At 40.8% G+C, this 21,310-nt stretch overlaps 1 protein-coding gene across 1 annotated transcript; it reads right to left on the reverse strand.

Annotated features, from left to right (window-relative positions):
* Window positions 1-2,299: 2,299 nt before the first annotated feature.
* On the reverse strand, window positions 2,300-20,704 carry LOC100083440 (plasminogen activator inhibitor 2). The gene is made up of 8 exons (XM_029053119.2): window positions 20,658-20,704; window positions 15,003-15,179; window positions 11,019-11,147; window positions 9,925-10,053; window positions 8,829-8,946; window positions 8,061-8,203; window positions 7,411-7,575; window positions 2,300-4,169 (listed from the first exon to the last, which is right to left on the reverse strand). Exons 2-8 carry the CDS (start codon window positions 15,168-15,170, stop codon window positions 3,765-3,767), a joined length of 1,257 nt encoding a protein of 418 aa, XP_028908952.1. The 5' UTR covers window positions 15,171-15,179; window positions 20,658-20,704; the 3' UTR covers window positions 2,300-3,764.
* Between the last annotated feature and the right edge of the window lie 606 nt (window positions 20,705-21,310).

A 21,310-nucleotide genomic window follows, 5' to 3' on the forward strand; every position in this document is an offset into this window, starting at 1 on the left:
CGACAAATGGCAGAGCCGGGATTAGAACCAAGGACCTTCTAACTCCCAGGCCTGTGAAGGAATCCGAACTCCTCCACTGGGATAAGGCACTTAATTTCTTTATGCCTCACTTTCTTAAACTTTAAAATGGGGATTCAATACCTGTCCTCCCTTTTACTTAGACTGTGAGCCCTATGTGGGACAGGGACTGTGTCCAGCCTGATTAACTTGTATCTACTCCAGTGGTTAGAACAGTGCACATAGTAAACCCTTAAATACCATAACTGCTTGCACATAAGCTACTTGTCTTCACTTGCATAAGGGTGACTAATATTTCTGGAACAATATTTTCCTGAAGAAGTCATGACTACCAAATACATCAGGTTGTAGCTTTCTCTTAATCCCAAGTGCATTTGTATACATTCATTCATACTTTTGGAGAAGCAGAATGACCTAGTGGAAAGAATACGTGGTTAGGAGTCAGAACCCCTGGGTTCTTATCCAGGCTCCACTACTTGACTGCTGTGAGATCTTGGACAAGTCAATTAACTTCTCTGTTCTTCATTTTTCTCATATGCAAAAAGGGGATTAAATACCTATACTCCCTCCTTCTTGGACTGTGAACCCCATGTAGGAGAGGGACTGTGTCTGTGTCTGATCTATCACCTATCTCTCTGGCAGTTCCTTCTCAGGCTCTTTCGCAGGCTCCTCCCTTCTCTGCCTCTCATCCCCTCACTGTGGGAGTCTCTCAAGGCCCAGTTCTAGGTTCCCTTCTATTCTCCATCAGCACCTACTCTCTTGGAGAATTCATTTGCCCCCACGGCTTTAATGACCATCTTTACGTGACTGATTCCCAAATCTATCTCTAAAGCCCTGATCTCCCTCCTTTTTTGTATGGTATTTGTTAAGCACTTACTCTGTGCCAAGCACTGTCCCAAGGGCTGGGTAGATACAAGTTAATCACGTTGGACACAGTCCATCTCCCACATGGAGCTCACAGTCTTAATCCCTCTTTTACAGATGAGATAACTGAGGCACAGAAATTAGGTGACTTGCCCGAGGTCACACAGCAAATAAGTAGTGGAGCCAGGATTAGAACCCACAACCTTCTGACTCCTAGCCTGTGCTCTAGACATTACGTTAGGATAGGGACTCTCTGAGCTGCTTGTACTGTGTCTACCGTGGAGCTTGGCACCTAGTAAGCACCAAAACAAATACCACAACTAAATAATTGTTACCTCTTTTAATAATGTTGGTATTTGTTAAGCGCTTACTATGTGCAGAGCACTGTTCTAAGCGCTGGGGTAGACACAAGGGAATCAGGTTGTCCCACGTGGGGCTCACAGTCTTAATCCCCATTTTACAGATGAGGGAACTGAGGCACAGAGAAGTTAAGTGACTTGCCCAAAGTCACACAGCTGACAAGTGGCAGAGCTGGGATTCAAACTCATGATCTCTGACTCCAAAGCCCGTGCTCTTTCCACTAAGCCACGTGATTGAGACTGTGAGTCCCACATGGAACAGGGACTGTGTCCAACCCAATTGTCTTATATTTACCCCAGCGCTTAGTAAAATACCTGGCACACAGTAAACACTTAACAAATACCACAATTATTATTATTACCTGGGGCCCAAAGTCTAAAGGGAAAGGAGACCAGGTATTTAATCCCCATTTTACAGGTGAGGAAACAGAGGCACAGACAAGTTAAATGATTTGTCCGAGGTCACACAGGAAGAAAGTTGCATTTACCTACCCCTGTCATAGTACCAAGTGGTCCTGTGTGCTCAAAGGAGATTGAGGGTCAGGATGCAGCAAAAAGGTACATATTCCTCTCTCTTTTACAAAAAGATGGGTTTGCTTATCTGGGTTTATCTGTCTATGTATGAATATATAAATATCTGTGGCTATAAGTGCATTTCATTGTATCTGCCTCTGTGTCTTTGTGACTTCTTTGTTTCCCTTTCTCTACCTAGTGTCTCTCTCTTCATTAACCCCTCTTTCTCTGCCCACCTTCTATTCCTTTTTCTATTTTTTGACCTTGGTCTCTATTGTTTTTTCTTTTCTTTTCAACTACAAATCATAGTGCCCCAATTTGAGCTCTCAGAAATATGTTCACTGGAATCTCAAGACATGCTAAATATGGGAATTTATTGTATTGGACCATGTATTTGTATAGTGTTAATTCTACTAAAATCAAATGGTTATAGTTACTATGAATAGTATGATAGCTTTGTATACCGGAAGTATACAAAGTCATCTTAAAGAAATATTCCTTAATAGTTGCGGCCTAATGAAAGACATTCAGAAATAACTCTATTAAACCTCTTTATTGGTTCAATCACGTAGCATTTGTATATGGCCACTTTAAATTTCAAAGGTGCTTCTGTAATATAAAATCAAATGTTAGAAATACATGTATCATTTGTTTTTGCATTGTTGAAACATTTACTGGCCTTAGGTGTAGTTCTTGAAGGTAGATTTTTGCCTTAATTTTGCAATTGTACCAATATTCTGAGAGGGGTCTTTGAATCATTTGCTACAAAAATATAATGGATGCAATTCTGTGGCTTGAAATTGGCAGCCCAACATTATTACTGGCTATTTCTGAAAAAGCAGTCCAGGAGCCAATTTAAGCACAATTTTAAATCACAGAGGAGTAAAACTTCACGCAATGGGGCATAGCTGTGGAGAACAGAAACAGCCTCAGAATACAAATCACCTTGGTGACGAGGCAGTGTCAGGCATGAGGCAAACTGTCCCCCACCTTCCAAAAGATGTCATTTTGTGTGTGCATGAGAGATTCCATATGATGTCACTATATTATGCTGCAGGTGTATCATAATGATGTCATCAGCTCGTTGTGTGCAGGGAATGTGTTTGTTATATTGTTTTATTGTTCTCTCCCAAGGTCTTAGTACAGTGCTCTGCACAAAGTAAGCGCTCAATAAATGCAATTGATTGATTGATTGATGTCATGCAGAAGTCCATTCAAGCCTCCAAACCTAGAACATTTCTCCAGATGGGACCCTGACACCCCTTCCACCCTTGCTCCAGAGCCATTGTATTCCTTTTCCAGGTCCCTGTTCACACAGAGGTGGCTTCCAGTTCCAGCTTTTACTTTTTTAACTGCTGCCAGGCCAGGCCAGTCCAGGCCACCCCCTGCTCTGATATTATACCCTGAAGTAGTTCACTCACTCAATTTATTAACTTTTAAAACCATTTCTGCTTTGGTGTCCAGCAATTAGAAATTTGAGGGCTCTCAGAATAGGGACTTTGAGGGCATCATGGCTCCGAGAGAGAGAAAAGGAAAATGGTTGCAGTATTTAGGATATCAAATATGATTGCCCTGCAAAGGACAGTCTTTAAGAGTGTTCCATGTGGAAGGGATTATTGGTCACAAATTGATCTTAGGAGACACATTAGCATGCATAGCTAGACTCTCACTATCACTAGCCAAAATCTTTGAACTTGAAGGACAATCACTTATTTATATCTATTGATCCAATAAAATAAATAACACAATGACCACATTTTAGATGTAAAAAAACTTCCCAAGCAACAATAATAATAATAACAAAGGATATTAATAATAAGCAATTACAAGTACTATGAATTGTATTTAGGGTGATAAATCCAACAACTAATAAGTATCAGTATGGCAATTAGCGGGAGTAAAAGGGACATGAGGAACAAAGTTTCTGAGCTGTTTTGACATTCACACTAACAACTTTGAGGTTTATCTCTCAGGTTGCAAGATCCTGTTGGGAAACAGGATGTCCCTGTTTTATGGGGAACAGAATCTGCCATAGAAGAGGATGCTATTGGTTTTGTTGTGCTTGATAAAGAACAGGAAAGGATGATCTGCCACAAACTGAAGTTCAACATAGCCAGTTCTTCCTGACGTGACAGCTCCAGAACCAGCCGCTGCCTCCGTGCCTTCTTCATTGACCTCCACAGAGGCCTTGTGGAACACTTGGGATAGAAACAAGTTGTTCTTTTCTGACATGCCTGAAAAGTTGGCTTTCCCAGGGGTGAAGGCATCTTTCATTCCCATGCTGCTCAGAATGGATTTCAATTCACAATTCTCTTCCAGCTTGAATTGAGGCAGGTACACATACACAAGTCCCTTCTTCATCGTGGATTTGCTGGTCCACTCATTCAGTTTTTCATAGGTTAATTCCTTTTCAAGCTGCAGATGTAAAAATGGATGAATGAGAGAGAATCAGAATATCTAAAATCAGAAATACTAAAGTGCATACTATGTGTTTGACTTTTTCATTGAAAATGTTTCTGGCAGCAAATGGATTGCCAACAAACTACAAGGACTAAGCCTTCAGAGCGCTCACACTGATGGCCTCATGTTATTCATTCATTCATTCAATAGTATTTATTGAGCGTTTACTATGTGCAGAGCACTGTACTAAGCGCTTGGAATGAACAAGTCAGCAACAGATAGAGACAGTCCCTGCCATTTGACGGGCTTTCAGTCTAATCGGGGGAGACAGGCAGACAAGAACAATGGCAATAAAAAGAGTCAAGGGGAAGAAGATCTCATAAAAACAGTGGCAACTAAATAGAATCAGGGTGATGTACATCTCATTAAACAAAATAAACAAAATAAATAGGGTGGTAAAGATATATACAGTCCAGCGGACGAGTACAGTGCTGAGGGGGTGGGATGGGAGGGGGGAGGAGGAGAGGGAAGTGGGGAGTAGAGGGTTTAGCTGCAGAGAGGTGAAGGGGGGTAGAGAGAGCAGAGGGAAAAAGGGGGGAGCTCAGTCTGGGAAGGCCGTTTGGAGGAGGTGAGTTTTAAGTAGGGATTTGAAGAGGGGAAGAGAATTAGATTGGCGGAGGTGAGGAGGGAGGGCATTCCAGGACCGCAAGAGGACGTGGCCCAGGGGTCAACGGCAGGATAGGCGAGACCGAGGGATGGTGAGGAGGTGGGCGGCAGAGGAGCGGAGCGTGCGGGGTGGGCAGTAGAAAGAGAGAAGGGAGGAGAGGTAGGAAGGGGCAAGGTGATGGAGAGCCTTGAAGCCTAGAGTGAGGAGTTTTTGTTTGGAGTGGAGGTTGATAGGCAACCACTGGAGGTGTTTAAGAAGGGGAGTGACATGCCCAGATCGTTTCTGCAGGAAGATGAGCCGGGCAGCGGAGTGAAGAATAGGCTGGAGCGGGGCAAGAGAGGAGGAAGGGAGATCAGAGAGAAGGCTGACACAGTAGTCTAGCCGGGATATAACGAGAGCCCGTAGCAGTAAGGTAGCCGTTTGGGTGGAGAGGAAAGGGCAGATCTTGGTGATATTGTAAAGGTGAAACTGGCAGGTCTCGGTAACGGATAGGATGTGTGGGGTGAACGAGAGAGACGAGTCAAAGATGACACCGAGATTGCGGGCCTGAGAGACGAGAAAGATGGTCGTGCCATCCACGGTGATAGGGAAGTCTGGGAGAGGACCGGGCTTGGGAGGGAAGATGAGGAGCTCAGTCTTTCTCATGTTGAGTTTTAGGTGGCAGGCCAACATCCAGGTGGAGACATCCTGGAGGCAGGAGGAGATGCGAGCCTGAAGGGAGGGGGAGAGGACGGGGCAGAGATGTAGATCTGTGTGTCATCTGCGTAGAGATGGTAGTCAAAGCCGTGAGAGCGAATGAGTTCACCGAGGGAGTGAGTGTAAATGGAGACCAGAAGAGGGCCAAGAACTGACCCTTGAGGAACTCCAACAGTTAAAGGATGGGAGGGGGAGGAGGCTCCAGCGAAGGAGACCGAGAATGACCGGCCAGAGAGATAAGAGGAGAACCGGGAGAGGACGGAGTCCGTGAAGGCAAGGTGAGATAAGGTGTGAAGGAGGAGGGGATGGTCGACAGTGTCAAAGGCAGCAGAGAGGTCAAGGAGGATTAGAATGGAGTAGGAGCCATTGGAATTGGCAAGAAGGAGGTCATGGGTGACCTTAGAGAGAGCAGTCTCGGTAGAATGGAGGGGACGGAAGCCAGATTGGAGGGGCTCCAGGAGAGAATGGGAGTTAAGGAATTCTAAGCAGCGATTGTAGACGACTCATTCTAGGATTTTGGAAAGGAAGGGTAGTAGGGAGATAGGGCGATAACTGGAAGGGGAAGTGGGGTCGAGAGTGGGTTTTTTTAGGATGGGGGAGACATGTTTGAAGGCAGAGGGGAAGGAGCCATTGGAGACTGAGTGGTTAAAAACATTCTTTCATATAGATGCCTTGCAAGATATAAATACTCCACCACCATACGCAGTATCAAGTGGTTGGACAAGATAATCACCCTCTCTGAAGCAATGCTCACAGCTATACATCTCTCTTAGGTTCATGAGAAGAATGGAAGACAGCGGAATCCCTAAGCACCTACTGTAGCGAACTGAAAGGAGGTATCGTCAAGGCAGAAGGACAAAATAAATGATATAAAGATAGAGTAAAACCCTGTCTAAAATGGTGCTAAAGAGGAGTGCCTGTTGGGAAATCAGTGCAATAGACAGATTAGCTGTTGGGCAGCAATCAGGAGCGGGGAGTGGGATACCTAGAGGCTCGATAATAGAGAGAGGCCCTTAGGTGTGTTAGTCATGCTTCCACCATTTCAACCACACTCGAACGTATGGTTAGATTGCACTGTCAGTACTATTATCATAGAAAGTGAATGGCTGCTATAAATACTGACCCACTTTAGACTTGATTGTCTCTATACGGTGGAACTGCAGAGCCTTTTAAAAGAACAGTGTTCTTCCTTAGTAAATAGAGGAATAAGTAAGACCAAATGGAATGATCAGAAAATCTAATTTTATGAGAACTGGCTCTTTGATGTAGAGGAATCTTGTTTAGGATAGTAAAAATAGTGGTTCAAATTCCAAGATCCTTATATAGTCTTCTACACACAGTAGGCATTCAATAAATGCTGGTAATTATGACAATCCAATGATTGGAAAATAGTTTGTTTCATGTGGTTGTATTTGGGATTGGATGGCATGTAAAGGAAATCAGGCATAAGCCCTAAAGACAATGTAAAGCCTCCTATGCAAAAGAAATCCGTGAAAGGTAAATTTCTCCCTTGATCCACAAACCTAATCCGAACTTCTTCAGTTACATTTGTTTATGATTTTCAAACTCAGAGGTTTCAAGTTCTATGCAAATGAACATAGACATATAGGTCCAGGGCTTGAAAGAAAACAACTTAGCCTAGACGAAATCAGTTTTTGGAGAATAAGAATTTGCATGCACTGAAAAATAAGTGTGGAAATGGTAGTGAAAATTTTGTAAGCCGGTAAAAATGTTTGCAAAAAGGAAGATTTTAGAATTTATCTCCATATGCTTATTAATGTTTCATATGAAAGTTTGAGGCAAATTTCAATAATCTAAATGGTCTCCCTCATCATTCAATTAAATATTTAAGTCTTTCTTAAGCTGTAAGTATGTTCATCCCAATTTTCTTACCTGATCCAACCCGGTTGATGAATCATTGATTTCATCTGGTAATAGTAGAAACATGCTGATATCTCCTTTATAAGGCAGTTCAAGAACCTGAGTTTTCAGATCTTCTATGTAGCCAATCTGGAGTTTTGCTTTCTGGTGCATCATCTGTACTGGTTTATGCTGGGACTATGGAAGTTCAAGATAAAGAATAGAATATTCTGATTGTAAAATCTATCACAAATGCAGATGTTCAAAAGAGAACAGGCTATCCTTCCACACTGATGATCAAAAGAAAATTAGGATAATAGAATAATGAAATGCCTTTACATGGTAAGCAATTAATTTATATTATAGTGCATTAATGTTATTGTGTATAACATTAGGGCTTTAACTCACTGAATAATAGTCTGTGAGCTGAAAGAGTTAATGTGACCCCAGCAACTCCTAATTCAAGCAAGGAAATGGCTTTGGTTATGGAAAACTGGCTCAATGAATGATATTCTTGACTGGTTTTAAATCTCTCTCTCTCCCTCTCTCCTCTTTCTCTCTCTCTCTCTCTTCTCTCTCTCTCTCTCTCACACACACACACACATACATGTCCACATTTGAAAACAGACCAAAACAATTCACCATAATGATGTGTTGTGAAATTTCATCACACTGTTCCATACCAAGTTCACTTGGAAAGGTTGCTGCTTTGTGGCTTTCTTTTGAAACTGATTTTCCCACTTTCCTTTGAAGTAGACAGCATTCACAAGGATCATCTTGGTCTCCTCATCCACAGTACCTTCAGGTAACAGAGCTGGAATTTTACCTTCAGGAGACATGACATTTACTTAGCTTTTCTGTAAGGTACTTGTTACATAGTTGAACTTCCTAGAGTTTTGCCAATAGGAAAAAAACAAACAAATAAAAAAACTCAAAGAGGCATTTTGCCTGAAGTTTCAAGCCCTGCCCAATTCCTGCATTAACTTAAATGATTCCAAACTAGATTTGAAACATGGATAAAACTCCCAGTTTTCTTAAAAGCTTTTACAGCACCGGAGAAAAACTTAAAGTTTCCAGTAGACTTGGAAAGAGGAGAGTTTTACTCCTCTTCGAGTTATTTTCCAAATGTTCTGTAATGGTGTCACCAGAGGAGATTCTATATATTCAGCAGTCCAAGGCAGACCATTCAAGATTGTGAGACCATGGTCTTCCCTAGTTACAGAGGGCTGCTCCTTTGATCAGGCCAGAAAGGGGGCTCAGCAGTGTACTACTTGTACAGATAACCACTTTCACCTAAAGAAAAAAGTTATTGCTGGATTTTGTTTGGAAGTGAGAGAAGCGGAGTCGAGAGAGAGAAATAAATGGCTAGACTTCAAGGAATCATTTTAAAGTACTTAGTAACAATTTTGCAAATGGAAAAAAACAGTGGTCAGTATTTTTCCTGGGTTTACCTTTTGTCTGAATTTCTACCCAGGAGTTGATCTCTTTTCTGGTTTCATTTGCATTTTCTATAAAGTTTACTGCTTGAGGCTCTGCCGAGTAATATTTCTTACAGAGACGCATGTATTCCTTAGAGGAAATGAAATTTCAAAGATTAGAATATATCTAAACCCAAAAATCCTTAGGTATTAACAAATGAGAAAAATAATCATTCCATGAAAATCTTAAATGTTTCTTATTATAGTAGCTCTGCAGAAACAATGCATCACATAAATACTTCCCATGCAGAATACTCTATTTTAGAAACATAGGATGTCTTAAATAAAAATTATACTTCCAAGCACACTTCAGCACAGCACTTTTATTTTTCTAAAGCTCTTTCACATTAATTGTCTCATTTTGTCCTCATACCATCCTCATACAATAAAGAAAGGAAGGTATTTCTCCCATTTTACAGCTGAAAATGAGGAGGTTAAGACTCCGAGCTCCACGTGGGATAGGGACTATGTCATTCATTCATTCATTCATTCATTCATTCCGCACCACTGCCATCTCGACTAGGATGTCCCGACATGAAGGTGAGGAGCCCGCGACCACCCACCCCTTCCCTTCCTTGGTTTAGTACAGTGTTTAGTACAGTGCTTGGTATATAATAAACACTGAAATACCATTATTATTATTATTATTTTGACTTACTTTAGGCCACACAGTAGTCCAGGGGCAGAGCTGTGCCCTTTTGATTAGAACACCCTGCCTCATATGGCAAAATAACATTATAAGAGGTCATAGTGTCCAGTTTGGCGACTTTAGTAATGGCACCTTATTAAAGGGAATGTCCTAGGTTAGGAGGGGAAAGAGTGACAGCATGATGTCAAAGTAAGCCTGAATGGTGCAAACAGATCTCCATACCATTACTCTTCTCCAGACTGCCTGCTCCTTGTAAGGTTTTTGAGAGTCTACTTGCCAATATCTCACCTTTTACCTTATCTTCTATAGGGAGTCACTGTAAAGCTCAAGATTTATCTGGAACACTTCTGGAAAAACCTCTAATTCTTTCTCTAAAAGGAGGTCTTGGATTGATAGTTGCTGGTGAGAGGTGTTACTTACTTCTTTAAACTGAAAAGATTTCTCTCCAAATAGTTTATTGGCACTTTCAAGTACATAAACTTCAGAGGATTTGTTGACTGCAGATCCAAGTGCCTGGAATCCAGTATGGATTTCATTTCTGGCTTGGGTCTTTAAAAAGAAAAGAATTGTTTTATAACGTATCCATGAGATCTAAGAAAGACCTTTGAAAAACATCGATCACACCTTCTTCAATTCAGAGGGAAAATATGCTTTGAATATATTCTCAACATTTAATGACATTTCTGCTGGGGCATTATTGTAAATAGTTAATGGATTTAAAAATAAATTAATTGGGGGAATTGGTTTGGGATTTTGCAGTACACAGAATGGTTTAGTTTCTTCCTGCTCCTAAACAACTCTCATTTATGTCCTTGGAAGATACATGAATTCTTTATTTCAAGTATCAGAGACTGAAACTTTAAATTTATACAGAGTTCTTTAATAGCTGGAAAGAGTGAATGCAACTTCCAAAGGTGCCTAACTTGTCCTCAGGCAATGGTTTGTTCTTTGAATAAAATCTGTCTGAGAATGTCAAAGGTGGATTCCAGAATTCCAAATTTAGGATGTATAAAGGATTCCACGAGATACCTGATTTCTCCAACCACACTCTTAACAGGAACTGCTGTATAAATCATTGTGTTAAAAATAAGTTATTTAATTAGCATTTTATGTCTCTTCTACTTTGAAGAAAAGTAACTGATGAACCATATTCTCCACTTGCTTATTTGTAAAATAAGGAAGATAGATTTCGTTTTGAAACACTGTAGAAAATACAGAAAAAAATCTTAAGAGGCCTGCATCATGGACTAAATGATAATCTGACAATGACAAATCCAAATAAAGTGACTGAGAATATGTTGTAGAGTGAATATGACTAAAGTAATATTGGAGAGCTGCCTTTTTGAAAGAGTTCTCTCCACATAATTTCCAAGAATCATTTGGAAAACTAGCACAATCAGTTCCAAATCTCTCAGTATTCTCAAGGGAGTCAAGGAGAGAATTTTCTTTGGCTCCCTTCCTCCATAATGTTTATAAAAAGTATAATTAGTGAGATGGCTAAATGGATGAGATACCTTCTGAATGGCAGGGGGATAATCTCCTTTTCGAATTTGCTGCATCATTTCACAATGAATTGGCTCCTTTATGGCCACTTGGGTAGCTTTGTCTACTTCATCTCCTCCAACTTGATTAAAATGAAGAACCTACAATTAAAGTTACAGTGTAAATAAACAGTGAAAAGCACAGTATATCAGGCACTAGTACTATATTCTAAATGACTAAGATTGTCTTCTTTCACAAATGGAGGGGTTTTATTATTTTTTTTTTATGGCATTTGTTAAACCTTTACTGTGTGCCAGGCACTGTACTCAGCATTGGGGTAGATATCAGAAAATCAGGTTGGACACAGTCCCTGCCCCACATGGGGCTCACAGTTTTAATCCCCATTTTACAGATGAGATAACTGAGGCATAGAGAAGTTAAGTGACTTGCCCAAGGTCACACAGCAGACAAGTGGAGGAGTTGGGATTAACACCCAGGTCCTTCTAACTCCCAGGCCCGGGCTCTATCCACTAGGCAATGTTGCTTCTCTAAAATCAAAATGCTCATTTTGCTTTTTAATTTAATGGCAGTTTAAGATGTTAGGGCTATAGTCTTACCAAGAAAGTCATAGGTAAAGGAAAAGAAAGAGGAGAAAAAGGAGGAGGTCAAAGGACTCAATCAATGCTACTGAGCACTTACTTGTGCAGAGAACTGTACTAAGTGCTTGGGAGAGCACAACAGAGTTAGGAGACACAAGCCCTGACCTTAAGGGATTTACACTCTACTAGGAGACATAGCTATGAAAACAATTTGCATATAAGAGGAGAGAAAAGTGGATATTAATGAACAGGGTATGCAAGTCAATATGAACAGAAGTGGCACAGGTAGTTGTGAGTACAGAAATGAATAGTTGGTACAGAAGTGCTGAGCTGGCAATTGGGAGAATATAACATGGGGAGATGAGAAGTAAATCAGGGAAGGTCTATAGGAGGAGATGTGACTTCATAGGGTTTTAAAATGGAGAATTGTGGTCTAGAAGATATGCAGTGGGAGGGAGGAAGGAGGGGCATGAGCAAGTGATTGGACAGTAAGAATTCAAATTTGAGTAAGTATATTCCAAATTGTTTCTGGGAAAGGGTAAAACAAGAATAAAAATGTCTTCTCCAACACTTCTCCAATACTTCTCCATAGCATATACATTTTCTAACTGAGACATGGTTCTTTGTTTAGAGGAAATGGTGAATTTATGACAGAGATGATAAGAAAGCCAAGACCCATACTTTTCAGTTTGGTGATTCAAAATGCTTCTACATTTAATTATGAATGAATGAACTCTTCCTTGAATTCCTGGTTAATTTTGATATTTAAAGTTCAGAGTATATTGCCTAAACATGATTATTTTTGAGATTTATTTTTAATAAACAATTTTGTTAAAGGTAAGAGAGAAGAAAGATTACAAAATATAAATAGCACCAGGGAATTTTGTAATTCAATCTTGGGCAACTTAAACTGCAATGTACCTAAGACTGTTAGCCTCTATGTGGGACAGGGACGATGTCCAACACACTTATCTTGTATCTACTCCAAGGCTTAGTGCAGTGCTTAATGATGCTGGTATTTGTTAAGCGTTCACTATGTGCAGAGCACTGTTCTAAGCGCTGGGGTAGAGTCAGGGTAATCAGGTTGTCCCACGTGAGGCTCACTATAAATCCCCATTTTACAGATGAGGCAACTGAGGCACAGAGAAGTGAAGTGACTTGCCCAAAGTCACACAGCTGACAAGTGGCCGAGCTGGGATTCGAACCCATGACCTCTGACTCTCAAGCTCGGGCTCTTTCCACTGAGCCACGCTGCTTCTTTTACCATGCAGTACAAGTTCCATTTATAAAAATAAACATTTTGAGAGATTCAATGATTTAATTCAAAATGGCAGTTGGACAATATCTTTTTTGGTGCAATTACGCTAACCTTTATATAATTCATTAGAGCCAATTTTAAGTGGGACTCTATACACATAGGAAAATTTAATATTCAAATTCAAAAAGTGTAAGATTAATAAGAGGCTGGGAACATTTGGGTGGGCAGAAGCTTCAAATGGCACATGTAGAAAATTGATTTACACAATCAATCCATCCATAGTATTTATTGAGTGCTTACTATGTGCAGAGCACTGTGCAAAGAATGGGAGAGTGCAACAGAGATAAAAGACATAATCTCTATCCTCAAGGAATTTACAACATACTGGAAACAGACACAACATAACTTACGGTTAGAAGGAAAAAACCCAATAAAGATGGAGAAATGAATAGATAAATGCTTAATAGAAGACTATATAAATGATAAGATAGGAAAATATGATGAGTATTCAAATGATGAGGGAATAGTTTGGAGGCTATGACTTAAAGAGAAGGAAGCAAATCTGAAAATACCTGCTGGAGTAGGTGCGATTTCAGGAGGTATTTGAAGATGGGGAGAATTGTGACCTGGTAGATTTGAACTGGGGTGGGTAGGAGAGTTTCAAACAGGGCATGACCATGAGCAAGTGTCTGAGGGTGAGAAATGAGAGCAAGGAATAGCTAAAACATTGCTTGGGAGGAGTGAAGAGCACAGGCTAGGGAGAAGAGGATAAAGAGAGCAGATAAATTAAAATGACAGCTGATGGAGATTGAGGAAACCAAAAGTCCAGAGCTTTTGCTTGATGCAGAGGGAAATGGATAATCTTTGGAAGTTTTTAATGAGGTTTGAGGATGTTTTAGGAAGATGATCCAGGCTGCAGAATCTAGTATAGGCAGAACAGAGCAGAGGTTGCAAACAGGGAGGCCAGTTGAAAGGCTGGTAAAGATATCTACTCAGGAAATGACGAAAGCCTTTTAGTGGAAAGAAAGTTTGGAAATATTGTGGAGAAAGAGTTGACAGAATTTAGCAACCAAGTGAGACTGAGGTTTAAAAGAATGTTTTCAATTTAAGGTGCCAGTTGGGCAGTCATCCTAAAGGCAAGGGGAAATATGAGCTGGTACAGCGAAAGAAAGGTTGGGGCTGGTGAAAGAGATTTAGGAGTAAATTGTGTACAGCTGGTAGCTGAAGTTGGGTGACTGAAAGAGATCCCTGAGAGAACAAGTGTAGAATGAGAAAAGTATAGGACCCAGAACAGAGCCTTGTGGGATACCTATAATGAGGGGATGAGAGTTGGAAAAGGAGCCAATGAATGGAGGAAGCATAACCTAGTAGAAAGAGCAAGGGAGACCAGAGATCTGAGTTCTCCAACTGTGTGTCTTAGTAAGCGCTCAATAAATGTGATTAATTGGCTTAGTGGAAAGAGTCCGGGCTTGGGAGTCAGAGGTCATGGGTTCGAATCCCAGCTCTGCAACTTGTCAGCTGTGTGACTGTGGGCAAGTCACTCAACTTCTCTGTGCCTCAGTTACCTCATCTGTAAAATGGGGATTACTGTGAGCCTCACGTGGGACAACCTGATTACCCTGTATCTACCCCAGCGCTTAGAACAGTGCTCTGCACATAGTAAGCGCTTAACAAATACCAACATTATTATTAGTAGTATTAGTAATTCCTTAATGAATACTCTTCATTTTGTTATTATTATTATTATTACTACTGTTTTAGGAGTGAAGAAAATGTTAGGAAAGAATCAGGAGGGCACAATGTCAGCAAAACCAAGGTGAGATAGCATATCAGGAACAGGGGATACTGGAAAAGGAGTTTTATAGTATTGAAAGTGGTCAAGAGGCTAAAGAGGATTAAGATAAAGTGGAGCCCCTTGGATTTGCATAATTGCCTCCACTCAGCCTTTACTGTAGCTGTGTAAGATTCTTACTGAGTGAGATCACATGCTGAATTTCCCTATTAGACAATTGATGAGGTTTTTTTTCCTCACTTGGCCTAATTGTCCTGATAATTATAGCCCTTAATTGATTATTTTTTTCTCTCACCACTCTCAAGTTTTTCTCTAGAGGATAGTAACATAGCAGGTAAAGTGACATCCTACTTTAGTTCACACCTACCTCTGACATCTGAGCTGCAGTGTTACCTCTGGCTCCTAGATAGACCATGGCCATAGTAGAAGAAATGCTCCAAGGGGAGAAGAAGATATTCTTATTGTTATTTGCTTTAGCTAGCTCCTTGAAAAGATCGAGGACAAAGCTTGTATTAGCTGCTTGTAGGTCTTCCATTGTGTCAACCTAGAGAGAGAGAAAGAAGAAAAAGTAGAAAGCTCTAAATGTGGATACTTAATTTGTTGACATCAATATAACACAAAAATAGTTCTGGTTCTGTCTTCTTGGTCCCTGTGCAAGATTTTTAGTGTTGCCCAAATTCCAAGGAAGCAGAAGGGACAGGAATTACACAAGAAGACTAGACATTTTTATCTTTTATGTCACTTGATGGTTTGCCAAATTTCTAACCCCATAACCAATCAAAAACAGATTTGAGGTTCAGTTACCCTAGGAATTCAAATTTCTTGAACTGTATATTGAGGACTGAATTAAGTCCCTGTGGGTTCTGAAGCTAAACATTTTGCCAGATGCCCCAGCAACATCTTGCTGTGAATTACATCCATTGGTCTTGGTTTGCCCTCTCCATCAATCCCAATTCACTTGTCTCCTTGTCCCTTCATTGCTCTTGAACAATGAACATTCAGCCCTGGATCATCCCCACAGTCCATTTTCTGTGTCTATGGGGCTGAATAAGTCTGGCCAAAATCCACAAAACAGACAAACTCCTTCCACTACAAATCTATCCTATCTATCTATCCTATCTAACTCACCTCTCTTTTCCACTTGACAACCTCTATCATTCTTCCCTCATTGATTCCCATGCCCACGAACCCTACCAACTTTCCTAAACCTTCAAGTCCCTTTCCAGTCCCCACAATGCCTCCCTCACATGCTGCTGATAATCTCACAAACTACTCTGTTGGTAAAATTGAAGCCATCAAGCCAGAACTTCCCAAGGTTCCCCCATGCCTTCACCACTTTACTGCTCCTTCCTTGTCTTTCTCCTGCTTCCCTTGTTTCTTAAGAGGAAATCTCCTGCCTGTTCTCCAAATTCACCCACTCAAGTTTGGCCTCTAACCAGCATTCCTTCACCTCCTAAAAACACATGCTCCCACTTTCCTCTCCTCCCTTATTGTTTTCAACCTCTCATTATCTGATGGCTCTTTCCCTTCTGCCTTCAAACTTGTTCAAGTCTCCCCACTCTAAAAAAAAATCCCTTTCTTGATCCTATAATCCCCTCCAGCTATCAACCTATTTTTCTGCTCCTAATTCCTATATCTAACTCTTGAAACAGGTTATATATACCCACTGCCTTTATTTCCTCTCCATGAAATCTCTTCTTAACCTACTACACACTTGTTTCCACCAAATGCTTAAATAAAGTGCATTTCACCCAGTAGGCACTCAATAAATAAAATTACTACTGCAACATAACAACATTATTATTACTAATACTACTACCTCTCTGTCTCTCTGCATTGCCCCATCCTCTGGCCAAGAGATATTTTCTGCTTGGAATTGGAGTGTGGTTCTCTGTCACTTCCCCAGCTGCACTATCCTTTTTCCCTTCCCATTTCCTCTCCATGCAGATAAGTGTCCCTCTCAATGGCAGATCTGGAAAAATGGCTTGAGAGAAAATTCATTCAATAGTATTGATTGAGCGCTTACTATGTGCAGACCACTGTACTAAGCACTTGGAATGTACAATTCGGCAACAGATAGAGACTATCCCTGCCCAATGACGGGCTCTCAGTCTAATCGGGGGAGACAGACGGCAGAGCAAAACAGAACAAAACAAAAACAAGACATTATCATGATAAATAGAATCAAGGGGATGTACACTGCATTGACAAAATAAATAGGGTAATAAATAATATATACAAATGAGCATAGTGCTGAAGGGAGGGGAAGGGGGAGGGAGAGGAGCAGAGGATGGGGTGGAGAGGGGAGGGGAGGGGGAGCAGAGGGAAAGGGGCAGCTCAGTCTGGGAAGGCCTCACCCTGCTCCTCAGTCAGTTCAGGTCTGTACCATTCTCAGGCAGGACTCAGGACTAAGGCAGGGGAGGCAGGGAGGTGGGTTGAGAAACACAGAGCCTGGGAGGGGAAATCCCAGAGCCTCATAGAGAAGTGAAGAGAAGGGAAAGTCGGTCCTCTAACTAGCTCTATCTCTCTCTTCTAAAGGAGAACCAACTTTCCCTTCTTTTCACTTGTCCTTCATGGGGCGCTGGGATTCTAAAGGAGAAGAGAGAGAGAGACAGCTGTAATGCTGGCTGGAGCCAAGGGACATCAGTGAGCTAGCAAGCATGGCCCTTCGATCCTAGCCCCAGACTTAGGTTCCACTCAGGGGTGGAGTAGCTGCACCCTTTCCACCCTGACATGAGGACATGACCCCAGCTACTGCAAGGACTAGCTGGCCCAAGGGAAAATCTCACACCCATTTGAGGTAAGAGCTAGCAGAGGCGCATGAGAAGATGGAGGGAGGCAGATGCCCTGTCCAAATTGCAGGTTGGAGAAAGAGTCAGCCTTGTACTGTATCTCCTTCTCCCCACCTTTGTCCTGCCTTCCATCCTGCACCCTGAGTCCCAGCTGCAACCAGAGGATCAAGCTTCAGCTTCTGGCCTGGGCTAGGAACCAGTGTCTCCCTTCCCACCTCCTCTCTTCCTGGACCTCCCGTGTAGATTTGAGGGTTATACTGAAGGCAACAAGCCCAGGGCAAGGGAGGAGATGTGGGGAATGAAGCAATCCAAGGCAGACAGAGAGCAAGAGGCTTGCTACTCTAGTTTCCTCCCTCAGTCCTACCTCATGCAAGAGGATGCCACCCCTCCCTCCACATCTTCCTAATTGAGCACAGTGGAGATTGGTGCCCAGAGCAAGCAGGACTGACTGTGCTGGGAGGATTACTCCATCTGCCAATTACATGCTGGGGACTCTTGGTACTAGGCTCTGCCACTGCAGGAAAAGGAGTGGTACCAGGAGAGGGATGAGGACAAGAATGAGAGGAAGCAGGTGGTCTGATCAAGCCATTTTTGAGCATGGCTTTGGGGGGGCGGGGGGCAATGGCATTGGCAACTCTCTTAGAGGAGGGATTGGAAAGAAATTGGTTGTTGGATGGGAAGTGGAGAAGGATGGTTTCTTTCCCTTTTAGAATCAAGCAGGGTGCATAGCTCATTCTCTCCTGAGCCTGGAGAGAAGAACAGAACTGAACATTCTTGATGTGGGTGTGTAGGTGTGTATGTACCACTGATTGATGTTTGGAATTATCTGTCTCCATTGTGGCATTTATTGGCAAGCTATAGGCCACAGTCTGTGCAAGCATCAATTAACGTAGACGCACCTTGGGTGTGCTGATGATAGAGGTGTAACTGAATGTTTTGACACACCCAAGTGAGAATGTGGGCTGAAGAACTAGAACACAATTTCAATCGTATATTGTTGGGCTTTCATTAAGGTTTAATACAATGCCTATGATTATTTTAAAGTATACATATCCCAAAGGACACAGAAACTAATCTTCCAAAGCAAATTCTCCTCCTCCAACTCCAACCTCTTCTGTGTCATCAGCTGCCCTGGAAAGGATTGTCACAGAAATGCAGGCTGTAGTTCTGGTTTTCTATTCCCTTAGGGTTTGTTTGACCAGAAACAGCAGCAGGGCATCTCAGCAAATGCCACTATCACTCCACTCTCTAATCTGCAGGTCCTTCTTTCACTGTTTCCTTTCTGAAGCTTCTATCTCTCATCAAGCAATAAACAGTTTTACTATGAATATTTCATTCTCAGTAGCCAGCAGTATTCTTATTGCTTCCCATAGTCTCAAGTCATTCAAATTTCACTATTAGTTCCTGTGAAATGGATTCAACTCTAGTCACAAGGGCTCATTTCTCAACAATACCAAATGCAAATTAATTTAAAATACTTGCTAGAGCAACTTCTCACTCTTGTGGAACAAATGGACATATTGGGTCTTTAAAAATCACCTTTTCCAAAAATAAATTGCCATCTCTTATCTCTTAGGAAAGGCAAGAAATGTCTTTTGCCAATATACATTCACCAACAGGTGCAGAAATACAGTCTAATTGAAATATTTACTTTTGTCTGAACTAGGAAAAATGCAGCCAGAATTTCAAAAGTCCATCTTCAAATTCTGCTTTTTGGCCACGTTCTGAACTTTCCATTTGGAAACTAGTATTGAAAGAATTAGAATTGATATATCATCCATTTAGTCAATACTAACAAGGTTGCATTTTCTTTAAAGTATCTTACTCTATAGGAAATTGTACCATTTCAATGAAATCTTACACATTTCACCCTTAACTACTCTTACACAGGTTGATCAATGCTCCACTAGGAGTTGGCCAGACAGAATTTAGTAAATTATTTTAAAATGTATAATTGGGAGGATGCTAGGCTTCAGACATATTCCTTTAAGACCATTTAGGCCAAGAAACAAGCCTTCTGTATATTTGTAATATGCAATAAAACACATAGAGAATAAAAAAGAAACAAGTGACAAGTACATTTACAAGTACATCAAAGCATAAATGAATGTTTTAAACAAAAGATGCTCCACATCTACACCACCATTTTCACCAACAGAGATGAAGAGAAAAACAGGTGACATTTATTGAACACAGTGCATTGTAAAAGATATTGCTCTCAATCAAAAGCTGTAAAAATAGGAACTCCTATTTCTGGTTGCTATTTCATTTGAAAACACTGACTTCTTGCCATTCCCACCCACAAGGAGCCAATGAGGGCTTCCGACTTTTCAATTTGGTACTCTTAAGCTCAATGAGTTGTGTGCTTAATGCATCTTGGAAGCATAAAGTTAAACAGTTAAGGCAATAATACTGGCAGATAAGCTCAAGGAAACATTTTTCAATGATACACTGAAGATTTTAGGTAATTTAGTAGATCTATTATCCTAATGATTTTTTTAACATTAGAAGGAATTAGGCTATGTTTACAGAACCAAAGTGGAGAGCTGAAGCAATTATGATGAAAATTCAAGCCAAAAAGTGGAATCACTGAAGCAAAACTTCAAACTGAATTATTTGGTTTGACTAAATTGGTCAAATAAAGCAGACAATTGCTTGTGAACTCACTTGTCTTTGCCCAAGTAGGCACCACCTCAGGGCGATTAAACCTCCTTAAAAGCTTAGAATCAAAGATAGCTGCATTAATTCCTGATACTATTGGAGAACATATCCACCCTTGCATCAGACTCAGTTTTAGAGACTATTGCTAGTTTAAGCTATATTTTATATTAACTTGAGCCATGAATTTTGCATGGCATTCCGAATGTAGATTTTCATTTGAATCATAAAGCAGCACAGATATTTGTTGGACTGTGGGATGGAGACTGTGTCCACTCTCATTATATTGTTTCTACCCCAGCGTTTAGTACAGTGCTTGGCCCATAGTAAGCATGTAATAAATACCACATTTATTATTATAATTAGTAGTAGTATTATCATTATTATATTAATTTAGCATATGTGAATAAAACCTTACTAATTCTAATTTGAATTAAAATATATTCATCTAAGCTAATTAAAAGAAATAATTTCTCATTCATTTCCCCACTGAACACTGCTACCCTTTCACATCCCATTTTTAGAAAACCAAGTAAAAATAGACACTAAAACCACAGAAATATTTGGAGTACCTTATTTGGTTCTGAGTTGAAGTCTGTCAGGTACTGCTTCTCTTTAGTTTGCTGCAGGATATGCGTCGGGATGCCTGGTTTTAAAAGCTCTTGCCACTCCTCTCAGTAGTTTTCCATTTTTTTCAAATATATTGTTCACAGTGATTCAACAGTTTACTCAGAGGGAACGCCCTTAAAATAGAAATGTATTTCTATATAGACTACAAAAGTGATTAGGCAAATGACATCATATAGAAACTCTGCCGTTTTGGTGGCATCTTTGCTAAGGCATTATAGTCACAAGCTAGTAAGAGTTGGAAACAGTCCAAGATATGGGGGAGAAAAAGGTGGACAAACAAGAAAGAAACAGGCAGAGACAGAGACAAAGATAGATTAGACCGACAGACAAATGGAGATTCAGTATTTCGTTAGAATGAGAGAGGTGAGACAGAGCCCCCGAGAAAGACACTGATAAATTCAGTATTTCCCACATCTTTAGTAAGTATAGCATTCTGTAGGTGTGCAATAAATGTCATTACTTTTCGCCCTGCTTTATTGTAGTCTTTTTAAAGCAAATCACTGATTCAGAATCCCGCTTTCAATCAAGTCTCCCTCACACCCTTCCCGATGCCCGGAACTCCCTTTCACACCATTCATTCATTCAATCATATTTA

This window comes from Ornithorhynchus anatinus, chromosome X2 (assembly GCF_004115215.2).
Source record: "Ornithorhynchus anatinus isolate Pmale09 chromosome X2, mOrnAna1.pri.v4, whole genome shotgun sequence".
NCBI lineage: Eukaryota > Metazoa > Chordata > Mammalia > Monotremata > Ornithorhynchidae > Ornithorhynchus > Ornithorhynchus anatinus.

Coding starts and splice junctions, on each gene's coding strand:
- LOC100083440 (XM_029053119.2), bottom strand. CDS start 15,170: ATGGAAGACCTACAAGCAGCTAATACAAGCTTTGTCCTCGATCTTTTC. Junction 11,148..15,002: donor CTGCAGCTCAGATGTCAGAG/GTAGGTGTGAAC, acceptor CTTTAATTGTAG/GTTCTTCATTTTAATCAAGT. Junction 4,170..7,410: donor CATCAACCGGGTTGGATCAG/GTAAGAAAATTG, acceptor TTACATCTGCAG/CTTGAAAAGGAATTAACCTA.